Source organism: Protopterus annectens, chromosome 12.part0 (genome assembly GCF_019279795.1).
Source record: "Protopterus annectens isolate FY-2018-M chromosome 12.part0, PAN1.0, whole genome shotgun sequence".
NCBI lineage: Eukaryota > Metazoa > Chordata > Ceratodontiformes > Protopteridae > Protopterus > Protopterus annectens.
The window spans coordinates 343,806,644-343,825,516 of NC_056746.1; the positions used below are offsets into that span (position 1 = coordinate 343,806,644).

Here is an 18,873-nt window from a genome sequence, read left to right on the forward strand (position 1 = left end):
ATGTTAATAAAAAACAAAAAAAGCGTCTTCCGGCCCTAAATCACCTCAGTCAGATTGGGATACTTATTCACAGGGATTGAGGCTTTAATGGCTCTTAAGCCTTCTTCTGCTATTTTTGCTGTTTCTGTTCCCTCTTTTACTTCTGCCCCTGTTAGGAGAGTTAGAGAACAGTGGTTTTCAGAGGATGAGCGTTCCCCTGATGTGGATTCCTTGGCATATTCAACTCATATTATATCTCCTTTAGAGTATGCTTCCCCGTAGGAAGAATCCAATGGTGCAGATTCCCAAGTGGAAGAAGTATCTTTTGGAGAAATTATTAACAAAATTATAGAATTCTTTAAATGGGACAACTCTCGGGTGTCTGAGGTGGAAAAAGATGTTATGACCTTGTACAAATGGAATCTCCTGTGCCACCTGTATTGCCAGCATTTTTGAATACTTTCTCTTCTGCTTCTAAGGCCACGGATTCAGAGGCTCCTTGCACCTAAAATGCCTGACAGATTTTATAAGGTGCCTCACAATTGTAGGTTCCTTTACAAATGCCTTTCAGCAGATTCTGCTGTGGCATCCATTGCTTCAGACAAATTACTATCTCCTAAGCTTCTTCCTTCAGATAAGGAGAGCAGGATTATGAAAAGACTTGGAAAGTTTTACACTTCTGCCACTTTAGCTTTCCAAACCATTAACTGTCAAACACACATGTCCAGATATTCATTGGCTCTTCTTTTCCAGGCCTCTCAAGTGCTTTCAGAGCTACCAGATTCTAATACTAAAAATCAGGTAATGTCCCTTTTAGGAGCTTCTTCTCAAGTGGCTTGACACTCAGTCAAATGCAGTTATGATGCAGCAGAAGCATCATCTAGAGTAGCTGCTTCTGGCTCTGTCTTTAGAATGTATTCCTGGTTGAGGCTTCAACCGCTGCCAGATGACATCAAAGCAAAACTGATGGATACTGCTCTAGATAACTGCTCTTTTTTGTACTGCAGCTGCAGATTTATTTAAGTACTTACAGGAAAAGGGAAAGGAACTTCAGGACTTGAAACACATTTTTATGTCACCTGTCCCTAAATTCCACAGAAAATTTCCTTCTAAAATCTCTTTTGTTAAGAGACGGAAACCTCCTTTTTCTTCTCCTCCTCCTTCCAGAACTACGAAGACTGTTAGAAGACCTTCTCAGCCTAAAACTTTTCAGGTTTCAGTCAACAGCCTTTTCCAGATAGGCCTGGTAGTCTGTGTTTACCAACCACTTCCAAATTTTACTCCTGTTTCTCTAAATCTATCCCTGTCTCTTCCAGCTTGGGCAAGTACAACTCAGGATACCTGGGTACTCTCCATTATCCAACATGGATATTTCATGACTTGGAAAAATCTTCCTCCTTTCAGGGGCATTCCTCAACCTTCTCTAAACCAGTTGGATTTATTTCCACAGGTTCTAACAGATTTAATTACTCAAGGTACAATTCAATATTCCTTTTCCAAGCCATTAACTGTCAAACACAAATGTCCAGGTATTCATTGCTTCTTCTTTCCCAGGCCTCTCAAGTGCTTTCAGAGCTACCAGATTCTAATATTAAAAATCAGATAATGTCCCTTTTAGGAGCTTCTTCTCAAGTGGCTTGACACTCAGTCAAATGTAGTTATGATGCAGCAGAAGCATCATCTAGATTAGCTGCTTCTGGCTCTGTCTTTAGAATGTATTCCTGGTTGAGGCTTCAACTGCTGCCAGATGACATTAAAGCAAAACTGATGGATACTGTTCTAGATAACAGTGCTCTTTTTGGTACTGCAGCTGCTGATCCTCTGGTGTGGAAGGTGGATGTTCTATCTTTCTGATGGAAGGAGATGTTTCTTCATGCATCTCCCCCTTTCCTCTCATTTCAAAAAGTTCTGTCCAAGATTCAGCAGGACAAACCAAAATTCTTGCTGGTGACTCCCTTTCAGCCAAGACAGCATTGGTTCCTTCTTCTGCATTTAGCAAAGTGCAAGCATAACCAGTTACCTCACAGAGTGGACCTTCTCACAAAGGACAAGGGATCTCTGCTTCATCCACTTTTGTCAACTTTACAACTGACTCTGGGTGATAAACTTTTGATTCCTTTCAGACACTTTTTTTCTGAGGATATTGCAGAAGGCCAGAAAACCCAATTCTAGAAGATCTTGCTTATCTAAATGGAAGAGATTTTCTACTTGGTGCCTTTCACATAATCTGGCTCCACTTTCAGTGGCTATCCAAGTTGTTCTTTCCTACTTGTGTGAGTTACTTAAGAGTGGTTTGGCTTATTTCTCTTTGAAAGTTCACTTGTCTGCCATTGATTCCCCCTTTAGCTTCTAGACTAGAAGTAAAACTTTTTCTCAAAGGCATCCTGCACATTAATCCCTAACTGAACCTGCAGCTTCAGCTTCCTTAAAGTATTGTACCTGGGAAACTGTTCTTTTACTAGCCTTAACCTCAGTTGGGAGGGTCTCTTGAGATTCAAGCCTTAATGGCTTCTCCACCCTTTCTTGTTTTTCGTAAGGTTAGGGTCTCTTGCTTACTAATCCTTTCTTTATGCCCAAGGTGGTGAATGAGTTGTCTTTTAATCATTCTATTCAATTGCCCACTATTTTTCCCTTCTCCAAAATCCTCCAGTGAGAGGATCTTGCACACCTTGGATGTGCATAGACAACTCATGTTTTAGTGGAATAAAACTAAGGCTATCGGGAAATTTGATCAGCTTTTTGTTTTTTTTTTCATCCCAGGGCACTGGGGTTGCCTGTTTCCAAGGAGACCATTTCTTTTTAAATTTCTAAGTGTTGTTGTTTTGTTATGTGTTTCATGGTAACAGTTTTCGTGTTCCTGTAAAGGCTGACTCTACTAGATCTCTGGCTGCCTCTGGTGCTTTCTTTAAGGGTTTGGATACAAACACCATTTTGGAAGTTGCCACTTGGTCTTCTGTTCATACTTTCACCAAACATTACAAGCTGGATAGTATTTCTAAATCCAGGGTTGGTTTTGCTAGAGCCATTCTTCATGGCTTCATGGCTTTTTAGAAAGTTCATCTGTTCCTTCCTCCTCCCAGCTTTCCTCATAAGCTTTGGTACTCTCCCACATGTTAAGAATGCTGCAATATTAGAATAGAAGAACATAGAATAGTTGTGTAAAATCTTACCATAACTTTAGATGTCCTTCTCTTCTATGTTGCAGTATTCTGTCCTTCCCCCATACCTTATTCCTATCCTTGGATGACAGATTATTTTCCTTTTTCCTTACACTGGTACTCCTCTTGGGGCATTTCAGTTCTGAGGATTGTACATGCGGGCATCCTTTTTATGGCTGACATTCGACAAGCCATATGTGCGAAGTCCGAAGTACTTGCAGTAGCTAAAAGCTTTTGTATGCTGGCTGGACATCTGGTCGTTTGGGACATTCCCACGTTAAGAATACTGCAACATAGAAGAGAAGAACATCTAAGGTTATGGTAAGATTTTACATGACTATTCTTTATCAGGTGTTAACCTTTTAATATACATAACATTTATTACACTGTACAAGATATTTTGTGCTTTAGCAAATCGTTAATGGCATACTTATTTAAAGAATTCATATTCAGCTGTTAAAGAATTTAAAAATTCAGGCAAATGCTTAGTCAGTCACAAACTAAGACAGGATTGTTTAGATAAGCTCTGGATATTTAGTAAAAATTTTCACTGTGCTGTTTTTAGGAGCAAAAAGAGAGTGCAGTTTGTTAGGACAGATTTTTTCTGACTATCTGAAGAAAAAATAAACATTATTTATATCCTTGAAAAACGGAATATGCATTTCTGACAGATATCAAAAGCTTACTGTTTGAGAGTTGTGACCACTTTTGCTTCCATATTAAGTGTTCATCCGTGGAAGACACACTGGTGCTGCAGTAATATGCCTTCTGCGCATTCACTAAGCCACACAATCAGGTATCATAACCTTGTTTGTTATGGTCCTTTTTTTATGAGGTCTGGGGTCCTGATTACTTGTAATGCCTCACACACCCAGTGTAGGTACTGCACTGTCCAAAGGACAAATGCCCATTTCCTCACTGCATGACCATCAAATTGGTGGCTATTAATTTGTATATTTCTGCTTAATGCCTTCCTCCCCCAACCAACATATAATTGCTGTGCGTTGATTATCATTGTCTGTTGGGTTCTTAACATAAGGCACCTTGTGTCATACTTTCTGTTTTACTAGACCCAGGGTGGAAGCCATAGGGTCCAGATTAAACTCTTAAACTTTTACTTAGATTGATGCAAATAACAGGTGTAGGACAGAGTTTTTCTGCAGTATTTAACATTAACTTTTCTGATTACAACAGTTATGCATCATCAAACTTTTACTTCTCTCTTTTGCTCTTCCCACAGAATGTTCTTCTGCTCTACTATTCTCAGAGATGTGGCATCTGTGGTGCCCTTAGTCATGTCTTTATCCATCTAGCCCGACTTTTACAACCAACTAAGGACTTTGTAGTAGCCAGGTAAGAGAATCCACAAATTATTGTATATTTTATTGTTCCAGATGCTTGCAAGTTTAATTAAAAGCAACCACTTGCTTGTTTTCTTAATGTAAAAATGAGTACGCCTTCAATCTTTTTAAACCCAAGTTTTGCACATTTTGGGGCTTCATAAGAAACTTTTGTTTCTTTGACCTCAACTCTTTGAAATGAGTAGAACAGAACATAGTGTTGTCCTAGATGACACGGTGTCTCTTTTCTGTCATGAGGTCTTTGAGAGAGGCAGTTATTTGTAGTGTTATGGATTACAGTGGATAAGTGCAAGCACGGGTATTAATCCCAAATATATGACTAGTTTTCACCATCAGTGCTGCTGTGAAGTAAGTCATGTAATTTAACAGATAATTTTCTCATTCTCTTAATACCATAGATATAATTATTGATCTCCTTCCTTTAAATGTCATACGGTGATGGGCACAGCTCTGTTTGGGGAACTTTGTAATGTTTGCAAGTTTTATACTTAATACTGTTTTGTCTTAACAGAATTAATGTTGACCAAAATGATCTTCCCTGGGAATTTATGGTGTATCGTCTGCCAACCATCTTGTTTTTCCCCCAGAAGAGGTGAGTTTACACAAGTTGTTTTTCTGTTTCACTAAATAGTTATATGTTTATGTAGATTTGTATGTCTTAAACATTATTATGTTGTGGTGCTAACTGGAGACTAGCTTTTATGTTTCCTGACCAAGGAGCACCTGCAAATGGGCATGCTTTTGATGGAAACACAGTATATGTTACCACTTGCTGAAGTGCCTATTTGCTTTACATTTACTTAATAGCAGAAGGTGACAGTAAGCCTTTTTAGTCTACCCTTTTTAAGTGCCTTAGCATTCTGCCTGTCTTCTGTCCCTACTTTCCCTTCTCGTACCTTTTTTGTACCTGTTATTTGTCCTCTTGAATTTGTGGATTCCCTCTCCCTCATCTATTGCAGCAGACCATTCCATGGGTTATACAGCTATGTATTTGAAGAAGTGCTTTTGGAAGATCCAGTTTGTACTTAGCCCCTACAAAGTGCTGCTTGTGCCCCCCTTCTCTCCACTTGGTCCTTTTTGGTCAAAATGATTCTTTTGTCACTTCGGCTTCCGACATAATTTTTTGCATCCTTTTGTGTCCCTTCTGATCTCAGGTGAAGAGCTGTAGTTTTTCTAGCCTCCGTTCATATTATTTCCTCTGCACACCACAGATCTTTCTAGAAACTTTCTTTTAGATTACGTCCAGCAGGTTAATGTCCTTTATCTTGTATAGCTTCCAGAGCTACACTGAGTCCTCAAGATGTAGCCTGACAAATATAACCTGTAGAAGGGGAAACATTACCTCTTTCCTTCAGGAATGTGCCCCTTGAGGATAACCTCCAGCATTCTGATTATTCCTGCCACTGCACTGTCACTGTACTCCGAAAGGTCCAATACAGGTGTGGTCAACAGCAACAGATCCTTTTCCTGCTCTGTTGCCACCAGTTCCACTCCCCCAGGTCATACTTTACACCAGGGTTGTTATGGCTTAAATGCAGTCTTATTTGTTTACACTGAACAATGTTATTGTCTTGTTCATATCTTTGAGTTAATATCAACAGAAGTATGGGAAGAAAGTACAATGTGGAAAGAATATAGAAAACCATGAACCCGTGTATGAAAATTGCAAGAACTAGTCCTTTATCAAAAATCTGCTTGAGTGTCCTTGTGTTGTTCTGTAAAACCCAAGCTGTATATTGAAGAAGCTTGCTGTGATAAAGATTAAACAGCATCGGTCTGAGGATGGACCCCTGTGGTACTCTGGTAGGGGTGAGTAAGAAAGGTGAGGTGCCTTTTTTCCATTTCACTGCCTGGGATCTATCTGACAGATGGCTTGAGAACCAGGAAAGTGTGTTTTGGGAGAGATTTAGGTTTGAGAGGTGACTTAGAAGGTGCTTATGGGAAACAGTATCAAATGCTTTAGAGAGATCTAGGAGCACTGTGGATACTAAGTTCCCAGAATGTTGGGCTTGATTGACTGTTTCTAAGAATGAGAGTAGAGCTGTTATGGTGCTATGTCTTGGAAGCCATGTTTGGTAGGAGTAAGAAGTTGGTTTTTAGTCAGAAAAGGCATAAGTTGGAGGTGGATGCATTTTTCTAGGATTTTGGAGATTGGAGAGAGAAGCGCTATAGGGTGGAAGTTTGAAATATTAGTGTTTTTGCCTCCCTTGTGGAGAGGAAGAATAAAGGCAGAATGCTAGAGTTTAGGGACAATAGGATTCCTTTATGGATCTATTAATTAGGATACTAATTGGGAGAGCTATACCATCGGCAGCAGACTTGAGAAAGGAAGAGGGGATGTTGTCAGGTGCATTGGAGCTGGGTTTAAGTTTGGATAGAAGACCTTTTATGTAGTTAATGGAGACAGGTTGAAGCTCAAACATAGGGGGATATTATTTGGGGAATTAGATGAGGTAGAATGTAGGAGAGATGGGTTGTTGTTTGGAAAATTTTCGTTAGGTCGGATATTGACTCTATAAAGAAAAAGTTGAATAGTGAGGCTAATTCGAGGTCAGATTTACTTGGGTCCGGACAGGGGTTATTTTTGGAGCCTGGGTTGAGGAGTGAGTTTATGCAGTTCCAAAAAAGCCTAGAGTTTTGTGGATGGTTGGACTGGAGCTTAGTGTAGTAGGATTTTTTTCTTTGAAGACTTGCTTTTTTGCAAAGTTACGAAGCTGTGTATATTGGAGAAGGGTTTCGGGAAGTTTATTCTTTTGGTAAAGTTTCCAGGATTTGTCACTTTAATTTGCTTTGTTTCTTTGGTTAGCCAAGGGGAAGTTATAGTTTTTATTCTTTTTTTCCTTGGTGGAGCTAGAGAATTTAGAGCATCTAGGAAAGTAGAATTCAAGTGGTCTATGGCTTTATCGAGTTGCAGGGTTTTTAGAATGTTCCAATTCATTTGTTTGAGATAGTTAGAGAAGGTTTTGGGGTCAAATTTACTAAGGCTGTGGGTCTGAATATATTGATGCTGGTGTGGATGGGAGGTGGTTGCATGGTAAATGAAAGCTGGGAGGTGGTCACTAATAGAGTCAGGGATGGTGCCAGAGTTGGTAATTTTATTTGGATGGGTGACCTAAGGTCCAGTCTAGAGTGGATCCTGGGGGATTTGTTTTATTGGGTCTGGTGATGGAGTGGATTACTTGAGTAAAGTTAAAGAGGTTAATGGACAGGGAGGGTATGGGACTGTTGATTTTATTCCAGTTGATGTTTACATCCCCTAGTATGCAAGTTTCAAGGTTAATTTCAGCTGAGGCCCATTGGAGTATGTCTTCAAGGGTTGAGACGTTATTTCTTGTTGGGATATAAAGGACGATGATGCAAGGCTTTTGTGATTATTCATTTTTAATAGACCGACTGTTGGTTCTGTATTGGCGAACTTAGGAGTGGGGTTTGGTAGGGGAATTAAGGTAAGTAGATTGGAATAGATTAATGCAACGCCTCCGTCTTTTTTCTTTGGGCAGTCACATCTAAGAGTGTGATATCCAGATGGTAGGATTTCAGAGTCAGAGATGTGGTGTTTGAGCAAAGTTTCAGAGATGGCTACAATGTTAGGTTGGTTATGACTTAGCCATGCTTGAAACTGATTTTTTTTTGTTGTTGAAACTCTGGGCACTGAGTGTGAAAAATTTAAGAGTATTGTAGGGAGATGAAAGGTTAGAGGAAGGGGGGAGGGTAATTGTTTTTGGTGAGTGGGTTAGGTCCGGGGTTGGGGTGAATGTCTCCAGCTAAGACAAAGTTATTGATGGAAGTTATTTTAGTGTGTTTTGGTTTGGATTTAGGATATTCTGGATGGTCTAGTATTTGTTTAAGAGTAAGTGTCTTAGTAGTGGAAATAATTTTAGGATTAAAAAGGTGCAGAGGGTAGAGCTGAAAGAGAGAGGAGGAGATGGAAATGAAATGATTATTGTGTGAGGGAGGAAATGGTTTTGTGTGGGAGTATGGTAAGGAGTAGAGAGTGGAAGCTGATTGGAGGTATAGGAGCTGGCATGGTATAAAATTGTTAGGAGTAGAAGGAAGGGAGATGGGGGTTCAGAGTGTTAGGAACAGTAAGGAAAGCATGGTTAGAAAAAGGTAGTTAATGGGAGGATTTGTAGTTGGAGAGAAGAGCTGTGGGGTGAGAGGGGGTAGTGAAAGAGTGATGTATATTTAATTATTAATGTATTTAATTACTGTGGGTGAAAGGAGGAGGGGTAAAGAGGGGAAGGCTTTAACTGGATGGCTGTCTTGAGTGGGGAGTGGTTAAAATAAAAGTAGGAGTAGTGGGGGGTGGGTGGGAATTGGTGCAGAGTAGGGGAGCGAAGTGAGCCCACAGGGCGAACGGAGCAGGTAGAGCCAAGAGAAGGAAGAAAGCCAACGAAAAGTTATCAGTGAAGTTGAGAAACAGCACAGGAGGCACTGGCATAAGGCACTGTGTGTGTGAATTTAGAAGGATGCAGAGGGTTGACAAGGGGATAGGAGCTGAAAACATGGCAGTGGCAGTTTAGTATAATATAGCAAGTATTAATAGGGCTAAAACAGGGCAGTGTTAAATTAATAGAACAGTTACAGTACTTTTGGCTTGCATTAAAAGATAGGTAGTGGTTGAACAATGCCACCTGATGGCCTAACTGAGCAAGTACAATGGTAAGCTATGAGCACTCGGGAGGGGGAAAGAGCCTAGGAGAGTTTGTGTCTTTCGGCTTTTCCCGGTTAGGGGTTGCCACAGCGGAACTCTGGTCCGCTAATTATTGGTAGTTGATTTTTACGTTCCGAGTTACCAGCCCTGGTAAGCCCATTCACGCATGTCTCCACGTAGAAGACGCTCTAGCTGAGAATTGAACCGGACAGCATCTTACTGTGCGGTGACAACACTACCGCAGCACCACCGTGGGTCTAAAAACAGAAAGAGCCTAGGAGAGTAAAGGGAGATAAAATCCATGGTAGACTGATAGCGAATGCACGCAGGGTTAATATACAACAGTGGTAGGTATAGGATATATTTTTATTTTACAATAGGGTCCATACAAGTTTAATTTATAAGTTGCAGTTTTACTTGTTGCAGCGATTATTCAAAGTCAGATGGACTGCCAGTCTGAGTGCTTTCAGTTAGCATTTGTCATTCCGTAAGAATGTGTGTTAGACTATTTGTATGCTACTAACAGTAATTTTGTTTGATATTTAAAAAGACCAATATAGATTTTATAACTCTGATAATGTTACTCTGTATTTGAGAAGAATCTGGATTTGTGTTATATGTCTTGAAATTCAAGCCTTCTTGAATACTGACATCCAATTTTAACAAAACACATTTACTGTGGAGGTTGCCAACATTCTGTATATGTTTGGGCAGCTCTTGCAAAACCCTACTTCAGTAATATAAGAAAAGGGAAAGAGCTTTATATTTGTTTTCCAGATTGGCGGTTCTAGCTTCTGCTTGCAGAGGTTGCATCAGACTTTGAAAACCAGCACTACCGTGTCATTTCAGACCACTAACAGTAAATGCTGATGTAGCAGTTACTCAGATGCATAACGTTCTGGTTTGTTCGTTCATGTTGACTGTGGTATATACTTTTGTGTAAAGATTATGAAATGTAGCTGAGGTGTTTACTTGTACGTCACATGCTATTTTTTAAACTTGTGTTTACCAAGCATAAAAACCCAGTGATCAGAATGAGTCATTGTAGCTATTGTAGCATTGTTTCTTTTTATGTTTTAAATACTTGCAGATGTATGATGTGTGGTTGCCTGCAAACCCAAGACCTGTGATCTTGTGATGAAATAAATGTAGTTTTTCTTATGTACCACAGTAATTGTGAAGCTTAGCTGCAGTGGCAGATAATTAAAGCATGTAATTGTTGACATTATAGTTAAGCGTTCCTAAGTCGCTGGTTTAGGGGCAATATTTTCATGCCTCAATAATACTGACTTTAGTTTCCTTTTGTCTCCCTTTCTTATATCAGTGTGAGTGGCTTAACATGTTGCACACTCGCCTTTGGACTTTAAAGATCAGAAGGCTGTAAGTTCTGGTCCTATGACAAGATACTTAGAGTGTAATGCAGCGTAAGAGGATGTTACACTTCTGAGTGTGCCATTCTTCAGATGAGACATTAAAAAGAAATCCCATTTGCCTGAGTTGATAACTCAAATGTATGTAAAAGATCTCATGGCACTTAAAAAAATAAAAAAAAACAGTAGGGGGAGAGGTTCTTCACAGTCAGTGTTACAGTAATGATTATTGGGTCTTCCTGCCATGCAGATTTCCGGAGCCTTTGAATTATCCCTAGCTAACAGATGGCCAAATATTGACTTCTGGATGGTAGGGTATAAGAGGGGTGTTAGAGCCATCTTCAGCTTTTTCAAACCATGCAGTCCAGTGTGCTACTCCATTGGTATCTGAAGCTCGCAGTCTGTCAGTCAGCTTGTTTTCTGCAAAGTTACTTTCTGCTTTCAGATAAGTACCCCGCTGGGGAATTTTCTCTTCTGATTAATATTTGAAAAGGTCAGTAATTGCATAACGAGTGGAAAGCAAATCCGCATAAAGATTTTCATTCCTGTTGTCTGGGGTCTCAGCATGATCTTTCTAGTTATTAGGACTGTACTAGGTTTCAAGCTAAGACACCCAAACATAGGGCTGAAGTTCTCACAACCCACATGGAATTCTCGGACTTGCTCTCATTACTATCCTTTTGACTGCTGTCTTGCCCAGGAAATGCAAGGACAAAAAGTTAAAGGAAAAGGAATCAACAGATGCCAGTGAACCTTCGGCGCCAGTGTTAAAGTTGCCTGATGCCTAAGGCATACCTCTCAAACGTACTGAATTCCTCGGCATTTACTGGTTTTGAGGTCCAAATAATGGGGTGCCACAAATTCCCGAGTGGCCCCCTTTATTTCCAAATTTCCTGGGTATTTTCTTTTTTTCTTTTTCATCTGACGTTATCACTTGCAGAGGTGTGCACAATGACGTCAGCTTCATGATCAGCCTGTCGGAATTCGGCAACAGTGTTAATTAGAAATTTAGAGTTAACAGTTGGCAGCAGCAGAGTTTCCCCATGCTCCCAGGTAAGGGACTGTTAAGAACAGAGTTTGTCGGTTGTGCTGTAATGGAAAGCAGAATCATTAATTTAAAGTCCATTGTGCTGTGTTTAATTCTAATTCAACAAGATCGTTCATTCAAGTCCGTTGTGCTGTGAGTTCAGGTTCATTCAAAGTCTGTTGTGCCACTGCCATGTTCAGTGTGTGTAGGTTCATTCAAAGTCCATTGTGCTATGTTTAATGCTAATTCATTGAGGTCCGTTTTCAAAGTCCATTGTGCTGTTTTAATTTAATTCAGTGGTGCTGACATTCTAAGCAAAAGTATGTGTTTAATTCAATGAGAAGCATTTTCAAAGTCTGTTGTGCTGTAACGGAAAGTCCGTTGTGCTGTGTTTAATTCAATGAGGTCCATTTTCAAAATCCGTTGTGCTGATTCAAATCAGTGCTGCTGCTTCTGTAATGGAAACTCCATTGTGTTTTAATTCTATGCTGCTGGTGACATTATTATTCTTGTTTTAATTCAATGCTGCTCTGCTGACATTTATTATTCTTTTTATGGCTTATTCAGTGCTGCTGCTGACATTACTATTATTCTTCCGTTGTGCTGTGTTCACTTCTAATTCAATGAAATTCATTCAAAGTCCATTGTGCCAGGTTTGGTGTGTGCAGGACAGGTTCATTCAAAGTCTGTTGTGTCAGGTTCAGTGTATGCAGGACAGGTTCATTCAACATCCATTGTGCCAGGTTCAATGTGTGCAGGACAGGTTCATTCAAAGTCCATTGTGCAGGTTCAGTGTGTGCAGGACAGGTTCAACGTCTGTTGTACCAGGTATTCATTCAAAGTCCATTGTGCCATGTTCAGTGTGTGCAGGACAGGTTCATTCAAAGTCCATTGTGCCAGGTTCGGTGTGTGCAGGACAGGTTCATTCAAAGTCCATTGTGCCAGGTTCGGTGTGTGCAGGACAGGTTCATTCAAAGTCCATTGTGCCAGGTTCGGTGTGTGCAGGACAGGTTCATTCAAAGTCCATTGTGCCAGGTTTGGTGTGTGCAGGACAGGTTCATTCAAAGTCCATTGTGCCAGGTTCAGTGTGTGCAGGACAGGTTCATTCAAAGTCCATTGTGCCCAGTTCAGTGTGTGCAGGACAGGTTAATTCAAAGTCCATTGTACCAGGTATTCATTCAAAGTCCGGTGTGCCAGGTTCAGTGTGTGCAGGACAGGTTCATTCAAAGTCCATTGTGCCAGGTTTGGTGTGTGCAGGACAGGTTCATTCAAAGTCTGTTGTGCCAGGTTCAGTGTGCAGGACTGGTTCATTGAAACCATTTTCAAAGTCTGTTATGCTGATTCAAATCAGTGCTGCTGGCTGCTGCTCTGTTGTGCTGATTCAAATCAATGCTGCTGCTTCTGTAACAGAAAGTAAGTTATGCTGTATTTTACTTCAATGCTGCTGCTGACATTATTCTTGTTTTAATTCAGTGCTGCTGACATTTATCATTGAGGTTCATTCAAAGTCCATTGTGTGCCACGTTCAGTGTGTGCAGGACAGGTTCATTCAAACCATTTTCAAAATAGTATGTGTGTGTCTGTGTGTGTGTGTCAGTGACAACTGAATTTACTAAATAATTTTAGCCATATAAGTTTGTTTTCCTATCTTTCAGGAAACGCATGGTAACACCAAAACATTTTATTCTAGCAATTTTCTAAGATTATACAAGCAATGTTTAAAATGTGCTCCACTCCCTGGTTTTGGCCTTTTGTCTCCTCCTCCCAATAAATGTTGGCTTTTTCCAGATTTCTTGTGCTGCAAAGCTTTTCAGGGGAAGAGAAATTTAGTGCATATGTCAAGTCTGTTTGCATTCTTAGTAGCAACAACAGATAGTATACTTGCATTTGATGCAGAAGGCTGTGGGTTCTACTCCCACAGTATGTATATGGATTGCTGATACTGTACTGTGATGGGGCTGTATTTTGGTTTTCTGTTAATGTATGCAAATTTTGTGATGTGAAGTTGTTCAATCTCGCCGTTTGTTCTTACACGTGGGTACGGAGCCAATCCATCGGCTCCGAGTTGGCTGCTTTCCAAGCTCAAGATCTCTGAGTAGCTCGAGGCACAGTCCCCTATCCCATGATGCTCTCTGACTAACCTCAGATCTAGTTTGCCGCTGCAACGGATCGCAAGTTCTTCAGAGAGCTCGGGCCAATATATTCTTTTTCTGTCTTTTGACAAATAGTAGAAATAGTTTTACGTAGTGTTAGTATTCTTATTACAGTTCGTAGTCTGTTATTTTTTTAGGGCTGTGTCCCTCTTGTTGTGTGGATTTTTGCTGTGTTAGTGTTATTGGAGTGGTTGCTCTTGGGTCTTGTCCTTTTTTTGGTTTAGGCACTTCAGTGCTTCACTACTATAGTTGAACAAGGCTCTGTCAACTAGATTTCCAAGAAAGAGTTATCTCTCTCCTATCCCTTTATATTTAGTCATATTAGATAGTGTGTTTTTTGCTATAAATATTTAAATAAATATTTAGATATAAGAATTTTTTTGGGGGGTTCTGATAATTGTGTGCTGGTAGAAAGTTTGACAGTCTTGAACTCTTTTTATAGTACTATTTTGTTTTATTATCAGGGATCAGATAATTGTGTGCTGTTAGATATTATGGCTGACCAAAAAGAGAAACAGAAGTCAGGTTTCAAGAGGTGTGACTGTGGTCAGAAAATGTCTATTACGGACAATCGTGTGTTTTGTGTATATTGTCTAGGACCTGTGCATTTACAGGAGGATTGTTCTATCTGCCACTCTTTTAGTGGCAGAGTATTACTTGAAAGAAGAAGAAAGTTATTGATAGAGGACTCTTGAAACCTGAATTTCAGGAAGCCTTGGATAAGACTGACTAGACCTCCAAGTCTTCGAAAGGGTCGAAGTCTTCAAGGGTGTCCTCGGAACCCAGGCCCTCAGTTCCGAGCACCTCTGTTAAGGTGCGGTCACCGGTTCCTAAGTCATCGGAGCCGTGCACCGAAGTGGTGTTTCGGAGCCAATCGTCTGTGCTGGAGCCAGTGTCAGAGGTTTTGAAGTCTCCAATACTCAGGTCTATGGCTTCTTTGGTCCCTTTGACCCGTTCTTCTAGGACCCTTTCAGACATCGATGTGGACCATGTGGTGCAGAGGTTCTTAGAGAACCCGGCATTGGCCAAATTACTTTCGGTTTCTTCCCAACTGGGTTTGAATCCTACTACTGTCCCTTTGCCTGTGACTACTCCTCCTCTGAGCTTACCTAGGCCTTTGGAGCCGGAGGCGGAAGATCTGATGAATGTTCATCGTGCATACAGCTGCAGTCATAACAGATGGGTTCTCCTGCCTTCAGGCCGGTCCTCGGTCGGCCGAATTCCAATGTCTAGGTCCGGCGTTGCTTGTCGTCGCTTCTTCCCTGACGTAAGTGCGACAGGGGTATAAAAGAACCAGCCAACGCCATTTTCTTCAGTCTTTCTTGCCGCGCGGTTCCCGAAGCAGAAGCAGTTCGCAAGTGCCGGTCGGCCAGCTCCTGAAATTACGAAAATTTTGCAACCGAAGTCTTCTTGAAAACTAAGTACCCTGTTGGGGAAACTTTTCTTGCCTCAGACCGATGTCAGACAAAGTTAATAATTGTATTTCATGTGGGAAGCAAATACCGCATAAGGATTTTCATTCCCTCTGTATTCCTTGTTTAGGCCCAGACCACGACGTCTCGGTCTATCGTTTTTGTGCTACATTCAACAAACGCACCATTAAGCGTCAGGTGGAGTTCGCCCAGCATTATTTTGGCAAAAAATTTAACTATATTATGTCGTCGGATACTCTGACTCCAGTTTTGTCTAAAAAGCGCAAAGATAAGGACCGACACACGAGGTCCGGCCTCTACCGACACCACGCCAAAGCCGACTACAGGTGGTCCAGTTCTCAGCGAGGCCACGCAGCCCCTGACTACCGACGACACTTCATTGGCGGTGTCTTCTGTGCCCGAGGTCGCAGGCTCCTCGGCCCACACCCCGACTACAGATACCGAAGCCACTCTTGGTGGTGAATCTCAAAATGTAGACAGGTCTGCCTCCTCTCAAGGTGTCTTCAGACCTTCCTCTTCTTTTTCCATCAAGGCTTTCACTAAGTCTAAAGCAGCCATGCATTCTAAGAGACAAGCTACACAGGGCCCATCTCCAGGCCTCATGCCTAAAAAACAGATGCTTAAAATGGCTGAGGATTTAATTACTCTTATCAGGGGTTCTCAAACCCCCCCCCCGGACAAAAGGCCCAGAGTGGAGGAAGAATCCCCCTCCTCTGATCAGGCCTCCATTATATCAGAGCACTCTGATGAACAGGAACATTTTGAAGATTCTGATGCAGAGGAGTCCATTCCCTCTGTATCCCCCCCAAAGGATTACTCATTTGGGGAAACCTTGCATACCTTAAGGGAACACTTCCACTGGGAAGGCCAAGAGTACTCAGATTCCAAAAAAAGGCTTAGGGAATTTATCTTGCTACCTCAGCACAGGCCTCTGGCAATACCTCCTGTCTTGGACATACTAGATGATGTGTACTCGGAGGCCTGCCTTAACCCGGATTCTTTACCTCCAGCCCCAGTCAAGCCTGACAGGTACTACCTGGTTCCTGACTCACACCAATTTCTATACAAAAGCCATGCTGCTGACCCAGAAACTATCTCACAAGGCCCCAAGGGAATTAAGGCCTCCACTGCTAAAAATCCATTACCTTCCGAGAGAGATTCCAGATCCTTAGAAAGGTGGGGAAAAAAGGTATATACCTCGGCCACCTTAACCACGAGGGCATTAAACTGCCAGTTCCATATGCTAAAGTACCAACAGTTTCTGTTATCACAATTGAAAAGTAAAATGTCACAACCTGAACAACCAGACTTGAAGGAGTTGCAGGATTTGATGCATAGTACAGAACAAGTGGGTAAACATACCTTGCAATGTGGTTTTGATGCTCTAGAGGCCTCATGTAGAGCTGCTGTTACAGGATCAGTCATACGTAGACATGCCTGGCTCAAGGAACAAACCTTACCAGATCATGTCAAAGCTAAATTACTAGATGCCCCTCTACAAAAGGATGTATTATTTGGTGCTAATGCTGAGGAGGTATTAAAGAAAATGGAGGAAAAGGCTAAATCAATGCAAACAGTGAAAGATTTTCTACAGATACAACCCCCACGTTTCAGCAGAAATTGGCCTTCCAAAAATTGGTCCTTTCCAGCCACAGACAGACCCCAAAGAGGTAGATACAGGCGCCCGAGGGGCAGAGGGCAATCCCAAGGATCGTTTAGAGGCAGACAATGGCAAGCTCCTACACAAAGAGGTGGTGAGGATAGTTCGCAGCCATTCAGAAAACAACCCCAATGACTTTCCCCTTTGCATGCCAAGCAAGGCTCAAATGGCAGCACCCTTAGGCGGAAAACTGGCATTATTTTCAAAAAATTGGCATATTGTCACAAAAGACAAATGGATCCTGGACATTATAAACAGAGGCTACAGATTCCATTTTCACACCCTTCCAAAAATGAGAGGCATGCCAAATATGCCACACAATCAAAGGGCAGAGCCACAAAGACAAATTTCAGATCTCATAGACATGAAAGCTATTCAAGAGGTACCTACTCACGAACAAGGTCAAGGTTTTTATTCCAGACTATTCCTGGTACCAAGGAAGGGAAAAGATTGGAGACCTATTTTGGACCTATCCATCCTAAACACATTTTTACTCGTACCAGAATTCAAGATGCTCACTTTACAGCAGCTTCTTCCCATGCTGGGCAAGGAGTCTTGGCTGGTAACATTGGACCTCAAGGAGGCATACCTGCATGTCCCAATCAGACAAAATTGCAGACGATACCTCAGATTTCTTGCAGGTTCAACCCATTATCAATTCTCTGCATTGCCCTTTGGCTTATCTACTGCGCCCAGAGTATTCACGAAATGCCTGGCATCAGTAATTGCCTACTGCAGACTTCAAGGGATACAGATATACCCCTATTTGGACGACTGCCTGATCCAAGCAGACAGCAAGCACATACTTCTGAAACATCTGGCTTATGTAATAATGTTGTTGAATTTTCTGGGATACACAGTCAACAAAAAGAAATCAAGGCTAATACCCTCTCGGAAAATAATTTTCCTGGGTGCCAACTTGGACACAAACACCCAGATGGCCTACCTCACGCCAGAGAAGCAGGGGCAACTAACTCAATACTTCAGAACACTAGCAAATTTCACCAGGCTGACTTCAAGGAAAATCCTGCAGGCTCTGGGATTCATGGCATCTTGCATCTTACTAATCCCATGTGCAAAGCTGCATATGAGGAAACTTCAATGGTACCTGAAAAACCTATGGTCTCAACACAGCCACAGTTGGAAACAATAATACCACTAATTCCATGTCTTCAAAAGGAATTTCTGTGGTGGGCTCAAGCATGCCAAACAAACACAGGTCTCCCATTCAGCAAGCCTCAAGCAAATCAAGTCATCACAACAGACGCCTCGGACTACGCCTGGGGGGCGCACATGACAGATCGGTGCATTCAGGGCAAATGGACCCAAAAAGAAAAGCACCTTCACATCAATCAAAAGGAAATGCTAGCAGTAATAAATGCTATTATAGCTTTCAAAGACCTTCTGCATCCAGGTCAACTATTGATAAGGACAGACAACACCACAGTAATGTGGTACATAAACAAACAGGGAGGAACCCATTCATACCCCCTATGCAGGCTGGCCATGTCACTTTGGAACATGGCTCTGGACTTACAAATCGAACTTCAAGCACAGTACTTGCCAGGCAAGGAAAACACTCTGGCAGACAACCTAAGCAGAAATATGACAGATCCACACAAATGGAAGTTGCATCCTCAAGTTTTTACAGAGATAATTCAAGCATGGGGAAGGCCAGACATAGATCTCTTTGCCTCCCACAAAAATCACCAATTGACAAAATTCTGCTCAAGGATTTTTCATCCAAAGGCCTGGAGAGTGGACGCTGTCTCTTTCAGTTGGACAACAATGGCAGTTTATGCCTTCCCACCTCTTCCTCTGCTGCCCAAAGTCCTATTAAAACCAGAGCAGACAGACCAAAGATGATTCTCATTGCTCCAGACTGGCCAAGACAACACTGGTACCCACTCCTGAGGAGCCTGACGCATTCCCCACCATGGACCCTGCCTCTAATGCCTCTTCTTCTGACTCAGCACAGCTTCAAAACTCTTCACAGTCAGCTGAAAACACTCAATCTAGCCGCATGGAAGATTCCTTAACATCACAACAGACCCTACTCTCCAAGGAGGTGCAGGATG

The 18,873-nt window shown here is 41.7% G+C and overlaps 1 protein-coding gene across 1 annotated transcript in view; it reads left to right on the forward strand.

The window, feature by feature from the left end:
• The window catches only part of TXNDC11 (thioredoxin domain containing 11), a 1,107,203-nt gene that overhangs the window by 966,561 nt on the left and 121,769 nt on the right, over positions 1-18,873 (forward strand). Inside the window, exons 10-11 of the mRNA XM_044089417.1 lie at positions 4,378-4,490; positions 5,010-5,090. Coding sequence (XP_043945352.1) covers positions 4,378-4,490; positions 5,010-5,090 — 194 coding nt within the window. The remainder of the gene's footprint in view (positions 1-4,377; positions 4,491-5,009; positions 5,091-18,873) is intronic.